Genomic DNA, 11810 nt, shown 5'->3' with positions numbered 1-11810 from the left:
GTTATTTAGTGTAGTATTTTCTAATGTTCCAAAGATTAGATTGAATGCAACAAAATTATTTTATATATATATATATATATATCCAGTACTATAAAACCAATGGATATGAAAACAAAATACAACATTTTATTTAAGAGCTGTAAATTAAGAGCAATTAAGAGTTGTAAATTGTGCAACAATCTGACGGAAAGGCATCCAAAGCAAGCACTTGACATGGTTTAAGATATTATAAGAAGTTTTGTCCAATGTCAGCGTATGAATACCCAAACAGAATACCAAACAAGCAGTGAGTATATAGTATTACCTTGCTATTTGCTTTTCATCTACAATATTAGTATGTTTCATTGAATGATCCAAATCCTCGACCACCATAGACAAGTCACTACAATAGTAACATGTTTCATTATTTGAATAAAACTCAATGCAAGAAAGTTATAGAAAAAGTACTCATAGACATTTATCGAAAACCCAGATCTGGGCACACAAAAACCCATATATGTGCAAACTACATTTAGAACTCAAAAGGTTATCAAGAACCCAAATCTGAGCACACAAAACCCAGATTTGAGCAAACTACATCTAAAACTCATGTTTTTTTTAGAAAGCATATTGGGTAGTTCATCACATGGGTGTATGTAAAACAACAATAAGATATGGAAAACTGAGGAAATACCCACTAAATCTGACGGCACAAACAAAACCTAGACAAGAAATTAGAGGCCCGACATAAAGAAATCAAATAAGATGGAAAAAAGAAAGAGGAGAAGACAGACCTCGTGTACATCATCGAGAGCACAAGTGGGGAATCTTACACTTGTTTAGATTTTTTACAAAAATTCTATTGTTTTTTACAAAAGAAAAATGATTGATATGCAGCTACAAATTCCCCATCAAAGTTTCAGCTTTGTTTTTTATATTAAAAGCAAATCTCTACTATACCCCCAACAAAAGATGAAATAAAAAAAAAAAAAACCCACAAAATCTTTTGAATCCAGAATGAACGAAACAACAACAAAAATTTCAAACTACACTTCAGATTCACATCCCACAGAAATAAAACAGAACACATGAATATCGATAAAAAATAGGGATAAAATAGGAAAAAAGTGGTGGGCAAAAAACTACCGGAAGAGAGAAGACGCCGTGCGACAGCGCATCTGGTGGTGGGGCAGCAGTGACAGCAGCGACGAGAGAGTGAAACGGCATGACGAGAACGGCATGACGAGGAAGAGACAAGATAGTAAGGTGAGAGAGTGAGGCAAGAAATGAAATGGGAAAGTGTGCGGCGCAAGGGGGGAAGGAGAAAAAGATAGGGTTTTCCCCTATTTCTGGCAAAACAATAACGTTTTGGAAGAGGGGCTTGGTTCCCATTTGGCACACGGGTTGAGCCCTTCACACGCACACACACACCGTCGGCCCAAGAAGAATAAAATTCATCCAAACACTACACACAACAACTCAGCACAGAAGGCCCAATCCGAAAACCCAAAATAATATATAAGAAGAAAACACCTTAACACAAAATACACCACAACTTTTGCAATAGTAAAATAAAATAATGAAAGCTATCATACTAATAAAATAAAAAATTAAAATTAAATAACCAATAATAATATAAAATACTATTAGAAAATTGAAATTTATATCGTATATTATTGTGACCCAGAAGGCCCAATCTAAAAAATGAAAATAATATATAAGAAAATACCTTAACACAAAATACATAATAGCTTTGCAATAATAAAATAAAATAATGAAAGTGATCATAATAATAATAAAAATATTGAAATTAAAGAGCCAATGATAATATAAAATATTATTAGAAAATTAAAATTTATCTAATATATTATTGTGACACAAAATGCCCAATCCGAAGAACCAAAATAATATATAAGAAAACACCTCAATACAGAATACACAACAAATTTTGTAACAGTAAAATAAAATAATGAAGATGATCATAATAACAATAATAATAAATTGAAATTAAAGATCGAAAAACTAAAATAATATATAAAAAATACCTTAACATAAGATACACAACAACTTTTGTAATAGTAAAATAAAATAATGAAGATGATCATAATAGTAATGATAATAATAAAATGAAAAGAGCCAATGATAATATAAAATATTATTAAAAAATTGAAATTCATCTAATATATTATTGTGATGCAGGAGACCCAATCTGAAAAATGAAAATAATATATAAGAAAACACCTTAATACAAAATACACAAGTTACAACAATTATTGCAATACGAAAATAAAACACTGAAAACCATCATAATAAAAAAAAAGAAATTGAAATTAAAGAACCAATAATAATATGAAATATTATTAGAAAATTGAAGTTTATATTATTGTGACAAAATAGGAAAAGTGTAAAAAAATTATATGTCCTCATTGAGTTTGGAATTAATGAGAAAGTTTTGAATAAAATGCTAGAAATAAGTTTTAAAAGCGGTTTAAATTTTTTGCATCATTCCAAAATGTTTGCAAGAGACATATTTGAACAATCTTTTTGTGCTTATATGTGCCTATGTATGTATACAATACAATCAAAACTTACAATGTCTTTTGTGTCTAAACAAGAATTATCCTCCTTATCAAGAGATCTAAATATATAATAGACTCTCTACTATTCGTTACAAAACTTGTATGTGACTTTTTATATAATATATATATATATATATTTTTTTTCTAGACCCTGCTTGTAATTTTAGTGGGTGCTTACTAATAGCAAATTGATTTTAAGAAATATTTTATTTTATGAATATTGATATGTGATATCGATCTATGCTTTTTATAGGTTCTATTTTCACGGTATAATTATATTTCATGTGTTATTTGATTATTTTTGTTTCTTTGTTGATTTAATATGTATTTTTCAACATATTAATCAATGAAATTGTTTATAGCATTTAAAATGCACCATGGAGGTGTGCATTTCGCATTAAGCAGTTGTTAATTATTCATTTAGTTTTGGTTGTGTGGAACAATATTCAACGTTTGGAAGAATTGCTTGCTTCATTAACATAATGAGAAGTGGTAAGATTGTGTTAATGAGTTATATAACATTTGTTTTTAAATAGTAATATTAATTTTGTAAAAGTTAAGCTTGAAAACTATTTTTTGAAAATCATGGAAAACAACCAGCAAAGAAAATCCCTTATAAAGATTTACCAGAAGACAAAAATGAAGAAGTCTGTAGAAAACAAAGAGAAATATGTACTAAAAAAAGCATTTAGAAGCAATTACATCCAGCTAAAAGATTCAGCTTCATTTGGAGATGGTCAAATGACTACGTCAATTGATGAACCTTCAAATGATGATGTCCAACATATAAACATCATTCAGGACTTCACTGTTCTACAAAAAGTGTCAAAGAGACAACGAATTTTCCGCTTTAACGTTGACATCGGTGAACTGGCTTCGTCTCATGAAGTATGTGTTCCTCCTGGTGTTAATGTCTGTGTGGTTGATTCAAAGGCAACTTCATCATTAAACAATGTGACGAATCATTCTGATTGTCCGGGTGATTCTATGGATTTCCTAACACGTAAATCAGGAAATACATACATAGATGAAACAACCGTCTCTAATCAGCCTTTGATTCAACAGGTTTTTCTGAAATTATTTTTCTATATTTCTTATTAAAACAACCTTATATTCTTTTTCATTGAAATTTGGGAACATCCTATTCAAATAGGCTCCATGTGTTGTTCGGAAAGAGTTAACCTTTGAAACAAGTATACCGCCACCTTATAGGGGTAAGAAACAAATATAATTATATTAGTCGTTCCTCCAATTCCATTGTCTACTCTTGTCACTCTTCTAGTAATGTGCTTAGTCAGATCATTCAAAGAATTCGATGGGTTTACGCCTACTGTCTTGTATTCATTTTTTAACTCAATAGGTGGACGGCATCGCCGCTCTGCTGGACTTAGGCAATTATTACAAGGCATGCCATCTGAAGCATATTCTTTGCCATATGTGCCTTGTTACAAACATTGTAAAGCAAAGCGATTCTATCATGAAACAAACGGATTTTGTTGTGCTGATGGGACAATTTCTTTGGCCTCAAATGATGTCCCTGATCAGCTTTATGATCTTTTTACCTCCGACACAGATGAAGTTGCATATTTTAAGACCTATATTCGGACTTATAATAACAAGTTCACATTTACATCTTTTGGAGTTAAATTCGATAGAAATCTTTGCAGACGGAATAGAGGGATTTATACATTCCGAACTCAGGGACAAATCTATCACCATATCAATAATTTAGTCCCTTTAAATGGACGCCCTTTTTATCTCCAATTGTATTTCTATGATACTGAGCATGAATTAGAAAATCGCATTTTTTATTCAGATAGAATGAATCCCTCAATTATAGCTCGACTCATTGATATTCTTCGCATCGACCCATACTCTGTGTTTTTTCGGTCTCTTGGTGATTTGCCAAATTTGAAAAATTAAGTAATCCATATAAGATCAGATGCTAGCCTAGATCAGCGTGTATTCAATACCCCGACATCTTCACAAGTTGCAGCAATATGGGTTGAAAATGAAGATGCAAATCAGTTTGGAGGACAAGATATTTGTGTTTTTAATCATTCTGATGGAAGTCATATAGTTCAGTATTATTTTGGCTACTATGATCCACTTCAATATCCGTTATTATTTCCTTTTAGGGATACTGGTTGGCATCAAGGCATTCGAAGGGTCAATAGATGAAGCACATTAATACGTCATGAAACAACACAATTAATAAATCATCACCAATCAATGCCAGTAGAAGAATTATTTAGGAGAGAACAGCGAGGTGATAGTGTAATCTTAATCTTTCCATTTTGTACTTAGTTTGTAGATGTCTAAGTTTGTAATATTTCATTCTTTTTCAATTTTTGTGGCATTAAACAGAAAAATGAATGATCCAATTGTTTTATGCCGTGAATATTATTGTTACAAATTACAAATCAGAAAAAATATAAGATCAATTTTGTTGCTGTTTGGTCGTCTATTGCAGCAATTTGTTGTTGATATGTATGTTAAGATCGAGACGTCAAGATTAGATTATTTTCATAGCAAACAACAACATATTCGATCTGAGTTATATCAAGGTATTGTTGATACCATTACGCTTGGGGAAACTAATGCTTCTAATGTTGGAAAACGAATTATTTTGCCTTCGTCGTTTATTGGGAGTCCAAGAGACATGCGAAAAAGATATATGGAAGCAATGACTTTAGTTCAGCGTTATAGTAAACCAGGCATTTTTTTAACAATGATATACAATCCAAACTGGTAAGAAATTTCAAATGAATTACACTTGCATGAAGAGAGTCAAAATCGGCCTGATTTGGTTGCTCGGGTCTTTCATGCAAAATTAGAAGAATTAAATGATCGATTATTCAAGCGACAGATATTTGGAAAAGTTTCAGCATATGTTTATGTTATTGAGCACCAAAAAGGAGGGCTTCCACATGATCATTTTTTAATTATATTATAGAGGGATTGAAAATTCTATGCGCCTGAATCTTTTGATAAGATTAAATCGACATAAATAGCTGATAAAAATACGAATTTGCACTTGCATAACGCTGTTGTCAAGCATATGATGTATGGACCATGTAGGATGTAGAATCCAACAAATTTTTGCATGAGAAAAAATAGTTATTGCAAAAACCATTATCCAAAAAATTTTGCTTCAGATACAACTATTGGAAATGACTGCTTCCCAATATATAGGTGTTCTAACAATGGAATAACTGTCAATGTGAGAGTTAATAATTTGGATAATCGTTGGGTCGTTCTATATAATTCGTATTTGCTTGCAACATTTGACTGTCACATTAACGTTGAGATTTGTTCTACGGTAAAAGTAGTCAAATATCTTTATAAGTACATTTACAAAGGGCATGATCGTGTTGCTTTCAATTTGGTTTCTGAACAAAACAATCAACAAATTGATGAAATCCAACAATTCCAATCGGCCCGATGGATTGATCTGCCTGAAGTTATGTGGAGAATATATGGCTTCATTGTTAATGAAATGTACCCAGCAGTGTATAGCTTGCATTTACATCTTGAGGATCAACACCAAGTAACTTTTCGAGCAAATGAAGACTTAATCAATGTTCTCAACTTTGATCGGTTTACAAAATCGATGTTAACAGAATTCTTTGCATTAAATCGAGTGGATGAGAATGCCAGGACGTTGTTGTACAAAGAATTTCCAAAATTCTATGTTTGGAGCCAACATATAAATATTGGACTTGTCAGAAAAAGAAAATTGTTATAGGTCGAATTATTACAACAAATCCATTTGAAGATGAGAGGTATTATATATGAATATTGCTAAATCATGTAAGAGGACCTTTGTCATTTGAAGATCTTAGGACAATTGATGGTGTTATGGCTCCAACATTTCGTGAGGCAGCAACTATGCATGGTTTGCTACAGAGAGATAGTGACTTAGAAGATTGTTTACATGAAACATCTCTATATCAAATGCCATCCAGTTTAAGATGGATATTTGCAACTATATTAATTTATTGTAATCTAGCCAATCCGAGAGAGCTTTGGAAACATTTTGAGCAAGATATGTCAATTGATTTTAGGTCAACTGAAGATTCTATGTTCAATGTAAGAATACAAGTTTTGCGCTCAATTTCTTTTATACTTGAATCGATGGGGAAAAACATTAATTTGTTCCATCTTCTTGATGGAAATATTTGTTTTGATAAAGACCAATTCAAATCTAGGGAAATTGATGATGAATTGGCTATTGAAATTCCAAAAGAAGATATTGCTGCATCAAAAGCCTTTAATAGTGAACAACGACATGTCTATAATTCAGTTTTGGGAAAGATTTTTTCAAACAGAGCTGCTACATTCTTTGTTAATGGCCCAAGTGGGACAAGAAAGATATTCCTATACAATGCACTTCTCGCCGCAGTAAGATCAAGAAAATTAGTGGCACTTGCAACTGCTTCATCTGGTGTTGCTGCATCTATCCTTCCTGGAGGTCGAACAACACACTCGTGCTTTAAAATTCCATTGGATACTGATGAACATTGCACGTGTTGTGTCAGTAAACAAAGTGCCATTGCAAAGCTATTACGTGTAGTAAAGTTAATTATATGGGATGAGGCCGTTATGTCAAGAAAACAACACATCGAGGCATTGGATAAAATGTTACAAGACATTAATGATTTAGAGTTTACATTCGGTGAAAAATTTATTGTTTTTTGTGGAGATTTTTGCCAGATTTTACCTGTGGTTCGTAAAAGAACAAGACATGAACAAGTCGACGCGAGTTTGGTTTCTTCCTATTTGTGGCCTACATTCATCAAATTTCATTTGACTGAAAATATGCAAGTAAGATTGGATCTAGTTTTTTTAGAATATGTATTAGAATTAGGCAACGGAATGCCACCAATCATAGTTGATGAAACTATAAAAATTCCTGATGGCATGCTTGTTTCCTATGAAGCTGACTGCACTTATTTGGATCATTTAATAGATGTTGTTTTTCATGATATTCATGAATATTCAATAAATATTTCAGCTATGATGAATCGGGTCATATTAACACCAAAGAACAATTATGTTGATGAAATAAATGCATCACTAATTCATAGATTTCCTGGTGAGCTTAGGTGATATTATAGCTTTGATGGAAGTAATAGATGCATCTGAAGAATCAATCATGGAGGAGTTTTTGAATACTCTAACCCCAAATGGATTTCCTCCTCATGAATTGTTACTGACGATAAACTATCTCATCATGCTGCTTAAAAATATTAATCCTTCAGAAGGACTATGCAACGGAACACGCTTAATTTGTCGAGCTTTTGATCAAAATGTCATTGATGCAGAAATCGCAGTTGGACACCATAGCTAAAAAAGAGTCTTTATTCCAAGGATCTCATTCTTACCAAATGTTGATTAAAATTGTGGTTTCTCATTCAAACGAACCCAGTTTCCTATTAGATTAAGTTTTGCAATGACTATAAATAAGTCACAAGGGCAAACGTTGGATTTTGTTGGGATATATTTACCTTAACCTATTTTCTCACATGGTCAATTATATGTGGCTTTATCAAGGGCTAAGATTGCATCTACAGTAAGGGTTTTAATATGGTCAGTGTCGATTGAATGATAAGGAAAGAACTGCACAAAAAATATTGTGTATATGGAATTATTAAGATTAGCATGTTCAGATTAATATTATATATGTAATAATTCAATTGTATAATTTGAGTTTAACTACTTAAACAAAATTACACATTTAATATAATTCTCTTTTCTGTATATTTAATATTGTGTTTTTGAAATATTTATTGTGTTCATTAATCTTCTTTACAATTTTGTATTGGGTTTATTATACTTACACGTTTAATATATTTGTATATGAATAGCTTTAAAGATGAGGATGGTTTATACATCAATAAAAGATATCATTCCAAATACAAAGAATTGAAAAATAAAAATGATCGTGACAGACAAGTCACCCAAACAAACAGGGCAATGCTCACCAGTAACGTATTAAAACTTAACATTGATTGATTCAAATGTATATTATTTATTTCTATCTATTATCTTTTATTTTTTTTCGTGTACTAAAAACTTGTAAAGGATTTTGTTATTCTTGCATCCTATTTATGAAATTTTGTTTTTTTTATTTTTTTACTACTAATTTGTTAGGTTTTTTTATGTTTGATTTTTTAAATCTTTTCGTATTATATAAATGTTGATGATGTTCCGTTCATTTAGTTATCTTCTTGTAACACATTTAAAAAAATATTATTTTTTTAAAACCCAAAAACAATTTAAAATTAAGCAAAATTATTATCCTCAATTATTCATAACAGTTTTTTGTTCGTTTAAATTTCTTATAGTATACAGGGAAATCGAGTGCAAGCGACAATGTTTGATAAAGATATTGACTCACAAGATGATAATTTACATATTTTTCGGTCATATTACATCAGTAATGTATATGTGAAGCCACTAGATCAAAAGTATAGAATTGAAAAACATGAATACCAATGGATTCTAAATTCTAGAACGATAATTAAGGAAGTTCCGCAAGATGAAGAACAATTGGAGCCATCGAAGTACCAACTCATTACGTTCAACAAATTAGACGCTTACAAAAACTCAATTGTAGAAATAGGTAATTCACTCTTTATTTTAGAATATTTGATTATCAATATATTAAAAATTTAAATCTTATTTTTCAGATGTTTTGGCTGTTGCAATCCACATCAAGCCATGCAGAGAGATAACTTCAGCGCATGGACCGAAAACTATTCAGGAAATCTATCTCATTGATCAAAGGTAAAAATATTTTTTGGGTAGGTCACTCTTTAGAATTATGTTTCATTATTTATTTCTTATATGTTCTGTTAATTCTTTTTTTATTCCAATTTTATAGTTTAAACCCCATATGTTTAACTATGTAGAGTCAATTTGTGCAAAAAGAATGCAAAAAAATCTTGAAAATAATAAGGACAAAGCTAGTTACACTTGGAATAAGAATAAGAATTGGTTCTTTTAATGATATTTTTAATAATTAATAATATTATATATTTTTTATATTGTATATGCTTACATTAATTATGATCTCTATTTCTAATGAAGGATTGTCTCTTTCATCGCGTCCGAAAAGTAAATTTGTGATTAATCGCGTCCGAGGCAACTTCATTGCAAGAGTGGTAATTATCACAAATAAGTCATTATTTGTTTCATGCCACTTGAATATTGAAATCTCCATATTTTTATTTCTTATGTTGCATTTGTTTTTATGAATTTTAAAAGCGGTGATTAATGACTTATTACTTGAGAATATTATTGCAAAATGCTTGAAATACTCGTCAATATCTCTGTCTTATGTTGGTATTCGAGAAATAATCAAGAATTGTGATGTTGCTGAGTTCATCAAAAGTTTACAACCCATGCAGGTAAATTCTATTCTTTGTAACAAATTCAAATATTTATACAATCAATTCACCTAAAACATTATTTCTAATGTAGTGTAAAAAGCAAGATTTTGGATAAAGGTAAAAATAATTGTTATTGACTTGCGCCATATATTTTTTTGCATGTCATGTATTGGCTGCAATAAAGGAACTAGGTATGATTACAATGATACATTCCTTTGTTACCATTGCAAACACCAAAGCATTTCCCAACCACGGTATGTATCTTTTAAATTTTTTGTTTTGTTTGATAATTTATGTGATAGATTTAATGTATAGCTTCTGTTGATTCTAACTTAAAATGACATTTCCATCAAATTTATAGTTGTCAAGCATATGTCGAACTCGACGATGGTACAAGAAGACTATCTGTTGTTATGTTTGGTGAAGTTGTAGAGCAAGCATTTAGTTGTTCGGCAGTTGAACTTATGAATCACACTGGTGATGTATGTTTTCTTATTTTCCATTTCCTTTATCATTGTGAATAAAAAAATCCATCTTAGAATTTTTGACATGTTTACTACATTATCTATGAGCACATTGAGTTTTATATTAAAAAAAACTATTAAAAGCCAATTATAACAAAAATCATTTAAATTGATTTTTATATACTTGTTTGTTATGCCAATTTTATTTTTATTTATAACATGCATAGTAATTTAATTAAAAACATTGCATTCAAAGATTTGTGTTAATTTACAAGACATCAATTTTCAACATATTTATTCTCTAAATTTTTATTAATCATGGAAGCCTATTAAAAATTTTCTTTGTAGGAGCATTTACCATATATAGAAAATCTTATAGCAGAAGTTTCGTAAAAAGAATAGATGATTGAACTTTTAGTAGATCCCAATCGACTCAACTAATAACATAAGAATTTCAACATCGTCTCTATTGATGAAGTACAAGATGACACAAAATGATGCATCATAGTAAAAATATCAAAAGATTTATATTTTGAACTAATATTTTTGTTGATTTTGTATTAAATTTATCGGAGACAACTTTGCTTAAACTATCGATGTTATAAATATGTTAGATTATGTTATATTCTAAGCTAATGTTTTATAAATATCATTGTTTCACTGAACTAGACAAACATACTTTACACGTTGTTCCGACCTAATAAATAAATAAGTGTCAATCCATTTGAGTAGCAGTTTATCGGTCCTCTAAGCATTTTCCCTCTTGTAAATTCACGAGGGAGATTCACATGATGACATTTCATAAGCTTAATGAATGGTCATGTGTCAACATGAGGAAGAACTATGTAGTCATTTCGAAGGACAAATGGCATTCTGAAGGTGAAGGTATGACACGTACATGGCATGCATGGCCATGGCCATGAAAAGATTTTCAAAAAAAAAAAAAAAAATTTGACAGAAATGAAAATTCAAAATAACGAGTGAAGTTGATAAACCACTTCAACCTCCATGAGCCTACCAAAACAAACTCCGAAAGGAGTAGTGATCGGCTTATTACCCGATTACTACCCATTTGTTACTCATGGATCATTTTAAATTTTTTATTTTTTTTTATTTTTTTAAGTATTTTTTTAACATCCTTAATTATTAAAAAAAATTAAAAAAATATATAATTTGGGGTAGTGATCGATTTGTTACTCATGGATCATTTTAAATTTTTTATTTTTTTTATCATTTTTTAAAGTATTTTTTTAACATCCTTAATTATTAAAAAAATTAAAAAAATATATAATTTTACTAATAGTCACTTCTTTAACCATTAAATAAAATAAAAAATTAATAAAAAATCAAATATAAAATAAATAATAAATAAATAATAAGAGGATAGTAAT

General features: G+C 30.1%; 1 protein-coding gene across 1 annotated transcript; it reads left to right on the top strand.

Annotated features, from left to right (window-relative positions):
• The first annotated feature begins 6695 nt into the window (after positions 1-6695).
• Positions 6696-7911, top strand: LOC108998118. The gene is made up of 2 exons (XM_035686198.1): positions 6696-7032; positions 7649-7911. Exons 1-2 carry the CDS (start codon positions 6696-6698, stop codon positions 7909-7911), a joined length of 600 nt encoding a protein of 199 aa, XP_035542091.1.
• The last annotated feature ends 3899 nt before the right edge of the window (positions 7912-11810 follow it).

The sequence above is a fragment of the Juglans regia genome, chromosome 16 (assembly GCF_001411555.2).
Source record: "Juglans regia cultivar Chandler chromosome 16, Walnut 2.0, whole genome shotgun sequence".
Classification (NCBI taxonomy): domain Eukaryota; kingdom Viridiplantae; phylum Streptophyta; class Magnoliopsida; order Fagales; family Juglandaceae; genus Juglans; species Juglans regia.
Note: the sequence above shows the minus strand (reverse complement) of the source record. Positions and strands in the feature narration are given on the sequence as shown.